This window comes from Tenrec ecaudatus, chromosome 12 (genome assembly GCF_050624435.1).
Source record: "Tenrec ecaudatus isolate mTenEca1 chromosome 12, mTenEca1.hap1, whole genome shotgun sequence".
Lineage (NCBI taxonomy): Eukaryota > Metazoa > Chordata > Mammalia > Afrosoricida > Tenrecidae > Tenrec > Tenrec ecaudatus.
This window is the reverse complement of record NC_134541.1, coordinates 14844879-14860472: the sequence shown is the minus strand read 5'-3', so window position 1 is coordinate 14860472 and position 15594 is coordinate 14844879. Positions and strand designations below refer to the sequence as shown.

Here is a 15594-nt window from a genome sequence, read left to right as displayed (position 1 = left end):
TCCCAGTTACCAATTTCTTTCCCTCCTGTCGGGACACACTGGTGACACCGTTCTCCCTACCTTCATTCTGGTGACCATATTTCCATTTTTCTTGCCTGGTCTCAATAGAGACACACACACACACACACACACACACACAAACACACGCTTCAAAAAGTTCAGGGGGAAAATCCCATCATCTTTTCATTCCATTTTCCCACAAACTTTTTGAAGCCCGTGTGCTTGCACATACGTGTGTGGGTGTGAGCGTGCAAGCGACTGTAAGAGTGAAAAAGTGAGACAGACAGACAGGGTCCCTATGAGTCAGAATGGACACCGTAGCATCTGACAGCTACAATGTATTGACGCTGTAGCACCTAACAGCTACAATGTATTGAGGCCGTAGCACCTAACAGCTACAATGTATCACATACAGAGGCGTACACACTTTTACAAGGAACAGCTTGCTCACGGCAACAGTGTAGACACACACCCAAGGAGTACAGTACTCAGGGGTGATAGGTATATTTTCAGAACCAGCCTGTTACATAGGTTTGAAAAGAGACCTCTGGACCTAGTTTACCATTTCAGTCCCAAATGGAGCGTTTACAAGGTCTCTGCGGGCAAGAGTCTTGCGGTTGCCCCAGGCCTCAGCTGGTTCAGTAAGTCTGGGCTTTGCTTTTTTAATTGTGAGCTTGCTCTCATTCTGTGTGGGACCACCTACTGGGACCAGAGTTAGAATGGCTGGTCGTGGTAGCTGGCACCATCTAGTTCTTCTGGTCCATTTGGGAAACACAGCTCAACCCCCACACCTGCTCACGGGCAGCTCCCCTGCCCCAGGCCCAGAATGGCATCCTCGGGCACGCTCAGTAGATTCCCCGTCTCTGTGAAGAGCAGCGCCCCACTCGCCGGTGCTCAGGCCACCAGAGCATGCAGTGATGGCAGAAGGCACAGGCGATGACAGGCATGTCCATTCAAAGCGCAGAGATGGGCGTCAGCACTCAATGCACACCTAGCAAGGTGTGCACCTGTGCCTGGCCAGCTCTCCCCGAATAGGCTCACTCACGGGGCCCCCTCCACTGAGCTGGGCAGGTGGAAGCTCTGGAGAAGGAGCCCTGGTGACGTAGTGGTTCTGCGTTGGGCTGTGACCTGCAAGGTCAGCAGCTCGAAACCACCAGCCCACTGTGAGGGAGAAGGATGGAGAGTTCCAGTCTAGGAAACCCATGGGAGCAGTTCCACCCGGTCGTATAGGGCGCTGTGAGTCGGCACAGACTGGGTGTCAGTGAGCATTCTAGAAGCCGCCTGGCGGTGCAGTGGCCACACACTGGGCGGCTGGCCGACCGCAAGCTCAGCCGTCTGAAACCAACGGCCACTCCAAAGGAAGAAAAGGAGGCCTTCTAGAAAAAGTTAGACCCTGTAGAGCAATGGTTCTCAACCTGTGGGTCACGACCCCTTTGGGGGGGGGGTCAAATGACCCTTTCACAGGGGTCGCCCAATTCATAACAGTAGCAAAATGACAGTGATGAAGTAACAACAAAACTAACTTTATGGTTTGGGGGGGGGGTCACCACTATGAGGAACTGTATGAAGGGGTCGCGGCATTCGAAAGGTCAAGAACCACTGCTATAGGGAGTTACCGTCTTGGAAACTCACACGGGCAGTCCTATCTTCTCCCACAGGCTCGCTACAGTGGGGACAGACTTGGGGGCAGTGAGTGTGTCGTGTGAGCGCTAGGCCTAGGTAAGATTACCATTGAGAAGCATCTGCATTTATAACAGTGAACACGGTTGCGGGCAAACAGAGCTATGCGGCCCTGGTGAGGCTGCCCTCCAGGAAACGTGGGGCTCCCGGTCACAGGGAGCTCACAGATGGCTCAGCCTAATAAGACATGGGAGGGGGGGGGCATAAATTATCACTCCCATTTTTCAGATGAGTAAAACCGAGGCCCTGGGTCACATTCCCAAGGGTCGCACAGTCAGTGGGAGGGGAACACTACACATTCAGCTGCCTGGCTAGTGGGTTCTCCCTCTTACCCAATCCCTTGGGGCTACTTTCATTTGAAGATGTTCCGGCAGGCGGTGGGCTGTTTTGCCACATGAACATTTGGTTTGTGATTCATCCAGTCCTGGGGGGGAGGTGGGGTGGGGAAAGGAGACATTTGAAATCTGGCGATCTAAGGGGGTTTCTAAATGGCACCTGATTTCCTGCCTGCCTGCCGTGAACACTCGGGAAAACAAGCTGGGGGAGAAGCACTACCCCCCCACCTCCGATTCTGCGGTTCAGGGTCCAACAGGCTCCTCAACCCTCCAGGGTCCTGTGGCTCCCCGGGGAGTGTGGCCGGGATGTTCATAGACAGCAATTCAGTGGCCAGAGTTCTGCCCAGTCCCTTGCAGTTGCTCAGGTAAGGAGACCATTCCCATCAGATACGACCGCGACCTCACCTCCAACCGGGAGCCCTGGTGGCCTAGAGGTTACACACTGAGCTTTGAATCCCAAGGTCAGCAGCTCCTCGGGAGAGAGCAGGCTCTCTCTTCTAGTCTGACCCCTCGTCCCTGTCTCGGAAACCCACCGGGGCAGTTTTACCCTGTCCTATAGGGTCACTTCAAGTTAGACAGAACCCACTCAAGGGCAGTGAGTTTGAGTCCCCTGGAACGGCTCTCACAGAACTGCTGGCACTTTATAACACAGACACCCTCGCTTCACAAGAGGCAGCAACTGCTAGGACGTAACCACCTTGCACATGGATTTGCCCACAACCCCAGGCAACGGCAGCCGTCAGAGGTCAAAAGATGCCTGGCGCTGGTCAAATCTGCTGCACTGACCTCAGGAAGTGTCAAAAAGCAAGGCGCTTCCTTTAAGGACTAAGAGGTGCCTGACCCAAGTGTGGGGTTTTCTGTGGCCTCCTAGGCATGTGACAGTTAGACACTGATTAGGAAAGCCAGGAGAATCAACGCAGTTGAATGACGGTGCCGTGGAAGTACCACGGACTCTCACAAGGACAAACAAATCTGTCCTGGAAGTAGAGCCAGAATTCCCTGAGGAGGCAGGGATGATGAGACTTTGTCTCACGTACATTGGACCTGTGTTTCGGAGAGAGCCTTCCCTGGAGAAGGACACCATGCTTGGTAAAGTGGAGGGGCAGGCCCTCGACAAGACAGACGGTCACAGCGGCTGCCACGAAGGGCCCAAACATCAGAACCACTGAGGATGGCGTGGGAGCAGGGGCGTTTGGATCTACAGTCCACAACATCTCTGTGGGTCAGAACTGACTCAATGGCACCTGACAAGATCCTGGCTATTGGTTTTCCTGTTCGTTGGTTTGAAGCTTCCTTTTAAAGACTAGCTAGGTATGTTTCAGAAGCAAGTCCAGTCAAAGGCATTCCTTGGGTGAGACCGCACTGGGGTAGCGCAGACAGTGTCGGGTCCGGAGGGCAGTGTCCTGTTCATCTGGCGTCTTGGAGTCTGACCAGGCCCTGAATGTGCAAAAGGTGCCCGGGATGGAGTAGACCAGTCAGCCCTGGCTGCAGCCGCCTGGGCACAAGCAATAAGACTTCGTTAACTCCTTGTCCCCAGACACAGGGGTTTCCCCCCTGACCGCTTTAAGAAGGTATTGATGATGTGTGCCACTTTCTGGCTGATAAGTTGCTGGAAGGGGTCTTCCAGGTGACCACTTGGGGGTAGTGGGGCTGTGGGAGCAGCCTCCTATGACTCACAGCCAGCCCCCTCTGTGTGCAAGAGCAGCATGGCCGCCAGGTGTTTCACGGCTGTCGTCTTCAGAAGCAGGTCATCAGGCCTGTCTCCCCAGACCCTGCGGGGTAGGTTCGAACTACCAGACTTCTGCACTTAACCACTCATGGCCCCTGGAGACTCCCAACGCATGCAGGGAGCGGACAAAGAGATAGAGCGTGTGCAGCCTCCTCCTCCCTCCTGCCGCTCGGAACCAGGCCGGCTCTCGACTTTGCTCAACGTCTCTCTCTTTCTCTCTTGTCCTCCCTACCAGACCCTAATTAGGACGGATGGCTGTTCTCCCAGCCAGGGACTGGAAGGGAGCCTTGGATTGTCCTCCCTGAGAAGTCTCTGGCCCAGAGAACTGTCAGAATTACCGCACGGATGAGCAGAAAATAGCAGATGATAAATTTTTTAGGCCCACCCTCGGCGCGCCAGTTGTAGCAGACTGTGAGATAATGTGCTGGGCTTTTGGGGAGCATGCATTATTGATGGCAGCCCGTCTCGTGGTGCGTGGGCGGCCCCTCCCCCGCCACCTTTCCACCCCTCACCTCCTGGAAGAATCACCCCAACCAAGCCTTGGCCATCACTGAGCTGGGTGCAGCTCCCAGGGACAACCGCCCCCTGCGGGTTTCCAAAGCTGGCAGCCTGGGTGGGGGGGGGGGGCAGAAAGCCTCCTCTTCCCCCGGAGGAGCAGATGGTGGGCTTGAACCGCCTCCTTTCAGTGAGTAGCGGAGTGCTCTGAGCACTGTACTGCCAGGGCACTCTGAAAGGAGGCAGTGTCACGTGGAAGGCCAGAACCAGCTCACTGTGGGGGAGGAGAAGTTTAGGTCTGCGCGGGTCTGTGGAAAGGAGTCCTGCTGGGTGAGAAGCAGCAGGCACTGTGCAGGCATGCGCACAGGGCTCTAAACCTGGGGCAGCCACTTCCTGGGATCGATCTCTCACATCCTCTCTCAGCAGCACCATTTGTGCGGTGCAGCTACACACACTCAAGCTGGAAACAACACTGCCCGCCCAGGAGGCTGGGGAGGCAGGACAACAGTTCGGGATAGGGGCTCCGGGCTGCAGTCTCACTTGATCTCATTCCATCTGTGTACCCGTTCACCAGGGATAGCTCTCTGCCTCAGTTTCCCCATCTGCAAAGCGGGAGGGAAGGAACTAGGCGTGTCAAGTGCGACTCTGATGCTCTTTGCTCTCTTCTCCCCTATGTCTTCTCTCGCCCCACCCTGCCCCCACCCACCCGCCTTAGATGGGCGTGTTCTGCCGCTTTCATTCAGCAGTGACCAGTGCAGAATGACAACTGGACTGGAAGCGGAAGCTTCTTGGATTCAGAGACCTGCTCCCATGAGCTGGTGCTCACTCAACACCCCACGCTGACTGTGCCCCAAATCTAAGAGTTGCCTTGAATTCTCCATTTCCTCTAATGCCCAACCCACCCATCAATACACTTCCCACCTTCTTCCGAGAGGGGCCACCTCTCTCCTGCTCCGTGCTTTCACCCAGTCCCAGCGTCCACTATGGCCTGATCGATTATTTCAATGGCCTCCTATCGGCCCCTTGGCTTCTGCCCTTGCCCTCTGCCATCTACCTGCAGCCTAAAGCCAGTCATGCCTCCTTGCCTAACTCATGTCCATGCCACTGTGAACAAAAAGCACAACCAGGGACCATAAGCCCCCCCCACGACTAGACCCCAGGAGCCACCCCCGCCTCCACCCCCATCTCACCTCTTGCCACACAAGCTCTGTCTCCCTCCACTCCAGTTCACCCCCATGCTTATTTCCAGCTCCCCATCTTTGCCTCTCCTGTTCCCTCCTCCTGGAACAATCCCGGCCCAGTTCTCCAGCTCCCAGCACAGGGTGCTACAGGGAGCAGATGCTGCGTAAATATTTGCGGAATGAATGCGCAAACGAATGCCAGGGCATTTCAAATTCCCAGGCCCAGCGATGACCACCAAGGCAGCTCGAGGGGCCACACCAGGGAGACCCGGGGCTCAGCAGCTGCCTGCGAGTTGTCTCGGCAAAATTCTGCCTACAAGCCAAGCTCCCGCCACGGGCCCCAAGATCTGTAAACTTCGCTCGGTTATCAAACACGGCTCATTCTCAGTGCTGCTGGGGAGACAGGCAGCTTGTGTGTCAGATCGTCAATAACAGCTCAGGGCTCTGATTGCTGCCTGGTTGCAAATTCTTTCTGTGCTGATAAGCTCCCAGAGGAGGAGAAATCTATCAGCGTAATCATTAATACAAATTATTACAGGGAGTGACTTGGTTTTCTATAAATCATCTTTTCTTGGCAGCTAAACGACTGATTCATGTTTTTAATAACGGATCAAAAAAGGGTGTAGATTTGTGGCGGGGGCGTCTTAGACTGGCTGCAAACGTTTACGTCCTGGATTTCCCACCGACAAGATTCCAAACACAGTAGTCCTGTGACAGTAGGCATAGGCTAAAAGCTTCGTGTCCCCCTCCCAACCCCCTCCACCCCCCAGGCAAGGTCTGGCACTCCTGATCACAACTGCCGAGCCCCTCCAAGCCCCGGCTCCATCCTCTCTCCAGCTCGTGTTGTCACCCTTCCCCAGGTTCCCTCGGCTCCTGCCTCAGGACCTTAGCACATGCTGTTCCCACTGCCTGGCACACCTTTCCCCCCACCGTCACAACACGGTACACAGGACCAAGAAGAAGGGACACTGCTTTTAGGAGAAAGCTGGGTGCTATCTAGTAAAGAGGCCACATAAGGCTAGCTTGAAGGGTGATCTCTGTTGTTCTGTACGTTAAGGAGCCCTGGGGGTAATGCTGGCTGGGTATGAGGCTGTTCACCCAAAGGTTGGCAGTTCAAATCTACCAGCCACTCTGAGGAGAAAGGATGAAGCTGCCTGCTCCTATAAAGATTTACAATCTCAGAAACCCGATGGAGAGTTACCACAAGTCAGAATGGACTCAATGGCAGTAGGCCTTAGGTAGGTATAACATACACAGACTTATATACAAAAAGTGTCATATACCTCATGAATGATACTTTGTATTGATGGCACATGGAATGGTCATACTTTGGATGTGTGGTGCATAATGTACAAGATACGTCATTAAAATGAACTTCGCTTTCTGTTTACTTTTTTAAAAAATGTAGATGTAAGGAGCTCTGCTGGCAAGGTGGGTGACTTGATAGGCTGCTAACCACAGGTCTGCAGTTCAAACCCACCAGCTGCATGAAGGAAGCAAACAGAGGCTTTCTGCTCCTGTAAAGATGGCCAGCCTCAGAAAGCATAGGGGAAGTTCTCCTCTGTCCTATAGGGCTGCGCTGAGTCAGAATCAACTCCATGGCAGTGAGATGGTTCTAGAAGATTTAAGATGATGCATCTGCCACTTCTATTGGTGGCTGGAATTCTAATTCCCCAGGACAGTGCTGGTCTAGGGTTTACTATAAAGAAATAGAGTCCATGTAATTAGTGAATGCAAAGGCAGGTGGGGAGGAAGAACGGTGCAGAGAGAGCAGGCTTTCTCAGAGACAGACCCCGCAGTGAGCTTGGAACCTTATGTGGCGTTTGGTCAGAGCTGAAGGTCCAGGTGAACTGGACTCAGGAGGCGTCCCCTCCCCCTGTCCACTTGGCGACCTCCTTTATGGGGTCTCTCCTCATAAGGAAGGAGGCCATAGCTCAGGGAGACGGAGCCCAGGGCAGCCTCCTTTGGAGGCAGGAGGATGAGTCGGAGGACAGGTGACAGGGTGACCAGGACGAGACCACCAGTATGTGGAGGAATACAGGGGCCGGGCTGAGCCCGACATGCCCACGGTCTGTGTCAACCTTGGCAAGGTTGCCAGTCCCCACCTGGAGCCCACGGCCCTGTGAGGAGAGGAACCTCTGGATGAGGAGACTTGGCCTCCCGCTGTGGCCAGCTTTGTCAGCTGGGCTGGCTCATGAACAATAGTGACAGCTTCCTGCCATGCCCCCTCCCTGCCCACAGACCGAGTCCACCTCACCAAGGAAGGCTGAGCCCACAGGAAGCAGTTACTGTGGGTGCAGCAAGGCGTTCACACGCATACACATGTACACCACCCGCACACACAGAGCCTAGTCTTACTCCCTGATTGCAGCTGGCCTGGCTCACGTCACAGGTGCCTGTTTCCCACCGCAGCCTCTGTGGAATTTGTGTGACTTGTTGCACTGCCCGGAGATAAACATTTGGGTGTGATGTGACCTGGAAGGGCTGGAGAACTCTGAGAATCTTCTCTTTATTTGCCTGTCAGTGTCCAAGCGGCTAATTCCTGCTACCTGGTAGAGATGTCCCGAGACTAACACTTATTGTTCTGCCTGCCTCTTCAGGGCTAACACTGGTTTCCCTGGATCATCCGGACCCCTGAGTTAAGGTAAAACACCTGTGTGGGACTCCCTCAAAGTAGAAAGTGTATAACCACTGTGCATTTTGAGCAGGGGGCAGGGGATTCCCGCAGGACAGCCGGAAATCCTCACTGGTGTCACCGACTAAGACTTCTCCCTTTCACTTGACCTTAGAGTTAGGCCATCGGCTCTGCTGCTCCCGGGCACAGACCCTTGGCAGTCACACAAATTTTTGAACATGCACCCGCAAGTGCAAACCCACGCCCCCACGGGCTGGCTCTGATGGCACTCCCCACCAGGTACCCCGGAACACTGCCCGCACACAGTAGGAACTTCATAGACATGTGTTGAATAAATCAATCGGTTATAACATCTGTTCTTCCCCAGATATCGGGTGGGGGGAAGGGGCGGGTAAATGCAGCCCCAGCGCTGCACTAGGAGGGGCGGGAGATCCTGGGCTGAAGAGAATGGGTGTGTGGGGAAGCCCTGCTAGGGAGGCCAGGCCAGCGCGCAGTCAAAGGACATGTGTCCTCGGTTGGGTGGGGATACTTACCGAGCTCCACATCCTGGTCGTCAGTCAGCACCAGGATGATGTTGGGGCGGATGTTCCTGCGGTCCCTCTGAAACCTGCCTTTCAGGCGGGGGTGGGACAGGAAGGCAGAGCCTCGTCCCAGCAGAGGGAGCGCAGCCAGGGAGAGCAGGCAGAGCAGGAGGCTGGGCCGCGCCATCTTGCACGCTCTCTGCCCGCGGGAGTCTGCAGTTGGGTGTCTGGGGCTTCTTCCTTTTCCCACTGCCCTCTTTCCTAAAGGACCTGGAGGAGGAGGAAAAGAATCAGGTCAATATTTATGCAAAGGCCGCCCTGCTGCCAGTACCTGCATCAGGATTTGCACAATGCCTTCAGGCATGCTCAGTGGGATTTGCTTTAGAATTGCCGAAGCCCTAGCTGTGCAAAAGCCAAACTGGGGAAGGTTAGGATGGAAATATTTGCAATTTGTTCGGGCAATAGGTAGGGGGGATGCCTCAGGGACCACTTCCGCAGATAGAATTCCTCCCCCGGGGACCTAGGGGCAGCCCAGGTCCCAAGCCAGAGAAACAGTTTGTGTGTACGTACACACACACACACACACACACACACACACACACACACACCTCCAACCAGTTCAACAGTCAAGTCCTCCCCAGAGAGGCAAAGAAACAGCTCCCTAGGAAGGAACAAAGTGTTCTGGCCCTCTTGCTCTGAAAATTTTTATTTTGTGGTTACTGAGAATATATGTACGCAGCCAAATAGGTCCCGATCCAGCCGTTTCTACGTGTGCGGTTTGGCCACAGGGGCTCCCCAGGGTCACACAACCATCCTCACTCCTGCTTGCTTTTAGGGGTTGTTACTCCCCATCCACATAAACCCAGGGCACCCCACCCTCCCGCCTGACCTTTGGAGCTGACATTGTCCTGTCTGTCCCTGGGAGACAGTTCTTAAGCTAAGCTAAACTATTGTTTGGGTTGTAGATGCTTGGGGATTTGTGTGGGGGGTGGGCGTAGGGGGGGGAGGTGGTTGGTGGGCTATCTCACTCCCTTGGCTCCAGAAAGTCCACATTCCATGAGAACTGGAAATTCTGGTCTGCATTTCTCCCCTCTTGAGGGTCTTCCATGGACATAGTCAGTGCTGGCAGCTGGGCACCGTCCAGCTCTTCTAGTCTCCCGGCAAAGGAGGCCCTCGGCCACATTCCATTCTTTCTCCTATTCCTGACCCTCCTTCTTCCTCAGCTGCTCGGGGAGAACAGAAGTCTGGTCCTCCCCTCTGCTGGCACCGTGGACTGCCATCCAGCTCTTGGATAGCCTGTGATTCCACCAGGGTGGGGCTGGGTAATAGCACCTGCTATGGGTGGGAGGACTCGTGTGGGTCGTCCTGTGCCACTCACTGGCTCAGTTTCCCCATGAGTGGACCAGCAAGGAGTCTGTTTCCTCATGAAGTGGGGTGCAGGCTGCCTCTGTGAGGACAGAGATGTGGGCGGTGGGAAGCCCACCGGGAGCCTCTAGGTGGATGCAAGTCCTGCTCTCCCTGTTAGTTCTGAGTTGCAGAATCGACACACGGCAGTGGGAGAATTACAATCTCAAGGATTTTGAGAAATGAGCGGGCGGCAACACCCTGCCCCAGCCATCAGCCCGAGCCAGGGCGAGGCCAGGGCACCAGCAGAGGTGGGGAGGGGGCTGGAGGGCGAGGCCCAGCTGGAACCCACGCTGGCTTTCCTCTGCTCTTTGCTCTCTGTGGTCATTTTTCTGCTTCTTAAGGAAATGAGCCTTCAAGTTCTGTCCAGGAATAGACTTTTGGTCTCATTTATTTAAGATGAGGGAGAAGGAAAGCGAGTGAGGCAGACGTGTTGGGAGGAAACCAAGTCCCTCCGAGAGCTGAGTCACCAGTTTTGTGACCTTGAAGGAGCCGGTTTGCCCTGCTGGTTGTGGCGGCAACTGGCTATCACCCCCAAAGCCTGGGGGCTAAGAATCCCTCCAAGGCCTGCAACAAGGCTAGCAGGATTCTTCAGGGAGCTGCAGGAGCTGGCCAAGGGATCTCCTACCCTCCTTGAAATGCCCATAGGGGATGGATTCTCCAGCGGGCAAGGGCGGATCCACAAGTCAACACATACACCTCACTTGCACTGGGGCAGGGATGAGACTAGGAAGGCGCTGGGAGCATACAGCTGCATGGGCCTCTCCCTCTGCCCTGTCATGCACCTGTGCCAAGAACAAAACCCAAACTCCCCCCAGGGTCCCTCAGCCACCTCCCAGATGTCAGGGTGGTTCTGCATCCAGAGCCTGTCCACTGCCCCTTAGACTGAAAGGTTGTACCGCCCCCGCCCCCCCCCCCCCCAGCCCCTGGTTGTGTGTCACTGGCTCCAAAGCTGACGCTTGGTTTAAATGCCACCTCCTCCGTGAAGGCTGCCCTGACTGCCCTGTCTATGGTGGTGTGCTCGCCCGATGCCCAGTGTCTGAGAACTGGTTCTAGTTCCATCACAGGCCCCACTGCACCCTGCAGTTCTGTTCCTTGGGGACAGCCTTCCCCTTGGGAACAGGGTCAGCACATAAAACACAACCCACCATAATCCTATGGGCACTGAATCAATTCTGACACACAGAACCCTCTACAGGGTGTCTGAGACCGTCAATCATAACCAGAGCAGATAACCTCACCTTTCTGTCAAAGAGTGGCTGGTGGGTCCCCTGCGGTCCCCCCGCCCCCGCCCCAAAGTAGCTCCTCAGTGCCTTCATCTCTCAATATGTGGCCATTACCCCTACTGAGGAACAATTCCCCATGCCAGCCATCCCCCATTCTGTATGCACCCCTCCCTTCTCCTGCCCCTTCAAGCCAGTGTCAATGAGGGGCTCCTCTTCACTGCCAGCTGCTGGTGCTGCTCCATCCCTGCTCCATCCGCTCAGAGCACAGTGAGGCACAGGACTCTCCTAGCCACCCCCTCCCCTCCTGCACAAGGATGAGGATCCAGGCTGGCACCATGGAATTTGCCTGTGGAAATCCCACCCCCCCTTCTAGACTCTTTACCAACCCCCCTGAGAGGTTGGAAGCAGGGAGTCCCTGGCCAGAAAGTCACAGTATTGGCACATCTGGGAGCAGATTCAGGGTGGAGGCGTCTGAACTCAGAGAGGCACTGGAAGGAAGGCAAGCTCCACCTCCTCTCTCATGATGATGGGCCATGCGAGCCTGCATCTCATGGTACCCAGAGCCACTGCAGCCACCCGTTAACATGCGAGTATCTGCTCCATGCCATGTCGTGACCTCACTTACGGACATGGCAGATAATGACATCAGATCACCAAATGCAAGTGCCAAACTGCGGCGAGTCATGGCCCAGCCAGGCTGGCACATAACCTCCCTCATCACAGCCCGCATTCCTCTGGTCCCCCCACCCTGGCACTTGTCAGTGTCAGACCTACGGTGTGACTGGGCCAACTCACCAGACAGTCGATACCTGTCCTTCTGTGAATGCAAGGCCTTGGGTTACAAGCCAGTAAGTAAGACGCTCAACAGACAAATTTATTGAGTGACCCTGGGCAAGTGATTTAACCCCTCCGGGCCTCAGTTTTCTCCTCTATAAAATGGGTGCGAAATGTGAACAGAAATACCATACGACTTAGCCATCTCTCTACTCGGTATTTCTCTAAAGAAATGAAGAGGGAAACACGAGCAGTTGTAGGTACGCCCATACTTCCTACCAGAGCCTTCACCACCACAGCAAGAAGGTGGAAACAACCAACACGCCAGTCTACGCAGGAATGGGTAGACACGGCCTGGCACAGGTGTGAACCGGGGTCCTGCGCCCCCCTCAAGGGCACTGATGAAACTGTCTCCCACCTCATGGCAGGAAGCAATAGGCTCAGGAAAATCTAAAGACAAATCCCGTCTGAGACCACTATCACACAAGAAAGATGGTCCCGCACCAGAAGCAGCAGGCTCTGGGGGTTAGGGGGAGGCCAGGGGGCGAAACAGGATGAATATGCGAGATTAAATTAGCAATACAGTGTGTACACACACACACACACACACACACACACACATACACACACTCATGGTCATCGAGTTGATTCCAACTTATGACGATCCTGTAGGACAGGTAGAACTGGACAGGTGAGTTTCAGAGACAGGAACTCTACAGGAATAGAAAGTCTCCTCTTTATCCTGAGGAGCGACTGGTGGTTTCAAACTGCTGACCTTGTGGTTTGCGGTGAAACCACAACCTCTACACCACCAGGGCTCCTGCTGACCCATAGGAGAAACTAGAAATAGATGCAGGATCATGTACATTATGACTAGGTTGTCGTGGCCACTGTGGATGCCCTGTGCTAAGTGTTCTGTAGACTCTCCCTCCACCCTGGGGCTCCTAGGAGATCCGTCACCTCTCTCCTCGGCTGAGCCTCATCTCACAGTCGAGAACAATGGAGCCGAGTTGCTGGGCTCAGCTTGCCCCTGGAGAGAGCGGCAGTCAGCAGTGGCCTCCCTGACCTCTTCACCCAGAAGCTCCTGTTTCCTGACATCTCCTAGTCGGGTACCCCATCCCGGGCTTGGGCGGGCAGGCAGTCTGCACAACTTTCCTCCTGTTCTTTGCCGAATGTCTTCCTTTACCTGGCCTCTTTTTGAAGTGAAAACATCGCCTTGAAAGAGAAAACTTTCTCTCCAATGGTCAGTGGGAAATCAGCATCCCCGGCCACAAAACCAAAGTCAAAGACAGCTACAACCGTGCTCCCAAGTTCTCCCAGCCTCCTTCCCCTCCCGGGCCCAGCTCCCCGGTTCCCCTCCTCTCCTGACTCTTTAAGAGAGATTAGCGAGTGCTGAAAGGTGCTAGATCACATTAGCACTTTCCCCAGACTTGCTGCCAAAGTAACAGGAGGCGGAAAGAAGGCGGAAAATTCAAAACAATCTCTCTGTCTAGTTGGTCCCCAAACGACCTCAGGTTTCCCTGTCCCACACAGAAACTATCTGTGATATTGTTGTGACATGCTATCCAGCGGGTTCCAACTCATAGCAACCGGATGGATGTACAAGAAGGAAACACTCCGTCCCGCGTGTTTCTCACAACTGTTTTTAGGTTTGATCCCATGGTTGCAGCCACTGTCCAAACATGTTCGAAGTACGTGTGGACGCACCAACCAGCCCACTAACAGCACGGAACCCGAACCATCACAAGGAGTTTCTAAAAGAGAGTCTACAAATAGCCACTCTAGTGAATGAGAATCATGGTGGCCGATGCAGATGCTGCAGCCCGACTCTAACCACAAACCCGGATCAAGGCAGCTCCTGGTGCACCCGCCTTCGACAGTACACCCACTTGACAAATGGGGAAGCTGAGGCTCAGCGAGTGGAAATCCCTGGCTCGTGATCACGTGGTTCTAGGCAGCTGAGCCAGGATTCAAAGGCAGCCCCCACTGAACTTCTCCTGAAAGCTGACCCCTGAGCAAATGTCCGGGTCTCTGAGCCTCCGTTTCCTCATTTGCCAAAAGAAGCACCTCCTGGCCAGGTGTCCTCCTGGTTCTGGGCCTGTGTCTTGAAAGTGCAGGCAGAGCCCTTGGCGCTGTGATCTGTACTGGGAGTGCTAGGTCAGGATAGGGAGGTGGCGGGGCAGGGAGTTGCGGGGACTGGTTGGTTTCTCACCCACCTTGTTTCTGAGCACCAATAATGGGCTCCCAGGAACCCCTTTCCTGAGACTGAAGTCAACGCCCCCAGAGCAGAGGCCGGAGATAACTGAGAGTTCATGATTTCATCAGCTGGGTCCTCCGCGGGTCGACGTGAGATGAATTCCCTAGCTCTGACTTCTGGCCTCACGCCAGTCACACCCCAGATGCCGAAGAAGTCAATTAGAAATGACACCAGAGATTTACTCTCGTTTTTCCCTTCTTCTTGGTAAAAATTCAAAGTGAGAGTATCCGGCGAACTCAAGCAGGCTGGCTGTATGCTTCTGTCCACACGTTGGACCCACGTGTGTGTGTGCGTGTGTGTGTGTGTGTGTGTGTGTGTACACCCTGTGGCCAGAGAACCCAAACCACTTAGGTCTGCTTATTTTGCAATTATTTATTCAGATCCTAAAGGCATTTGACTATGCCAATTGAGCTCCAAATTCGGGAAGTCCAGAAAACGTCACTGTGCTCCTGTGGACACTGTGCCCAGACCAAGAGGCAGTCACTGGAACACAACCTGGGGAAGGTGTGTGGCTTCGCGACAGGGCTGGATTCTTGCACCATATTTCCCCAGTCGGTATGCTAAGCACATGATCTGAGCAGCTGGACTTTATGGGGAAGAACTAGGTATCCGGTTTGGAGGATGGCTCTTTAACGGCCTGAAATATGCAGATGACACATTCTCAGCAGCCGAAAACAAAGAGGTCCTGACACAGTTTCTGGTACAGCCTTCAGGGTGGATTATACCTTAACAGACAGACAATAAGGTCCCCAAGACTGGAGTAGCCAGCACCGTGGGAAATGGAGAAAAGGCTGGCGTTGTCAGGAATTTAATTCGGATCCACCACCATCACTCATGGCAGCAGCAAGTCTGGTGCAAAAGATCTCTTCGTGGTGTCAGAGGTCAAGGACGCTTGACTCAAGCTTGGCATTTCCAACGGCCTCCTGTACCTGCGAAAGCTGGTCAATGACTTACGGAGCAGCGGAAGAAGAGTGACCGGACTGCGGACAGCCGAAAGAATAACAAATCTGTCTCGGACGAAGTGCAGCCAGCATGCTCCTTAGACGGGTGTCTCACGTACTCTGGGCACGTTTTCAGGAAGGATCAGTGCCTGGAGAAGGATGCCATGCTTGCTAAAGTAGAGGGTCAACGAACAAGAGGAAGATCGTCCCTGAGGTGGTCTTGACCCCAGTGGCTGGAGCCCATGGCTGCAGAGCTTGTGAGGAGGACTGGGCAGTGTTTTGTTGGACAGAGGCTCGCTGAGCATCAGAAGCCACCCAATGGCACATAACAACAACAACATCTCCAAGTGTTAGGTGGGGGGATAACCCTTCTTGGGCTGGAAAACTCCAAAACCAAATGCACTGCTATGGTGTCC

At 54.4% G+C, this 15594-nt stretch overlaps 1 protein-coding gene across 2 annotated transcripts in view; it reads right to left on the bottom strand.

Moving 5' to 3' along the window:
• SULF2 (sulfatase 2) overlaps positions 1-15594 on the bottom strand; it is a 105621-nt gene that overhangs the window by 66584 nt on the left and 23443 nt on the right. For both annotated transcript variants that reach the window (XM_075528641.1, XM_075528640.1), the window contains exon 2: positions 8589-8846. In XM_075528641.1, coding sequence (XP_075384756.1) covers positions 8589-8763 — 175 coding nt within the window. In that variant the 5' untranslated portion in view covers positions 8764-8846. The remainder of the gene's footprint in view (positions 1-8588; positions 8847-15594) is intronic.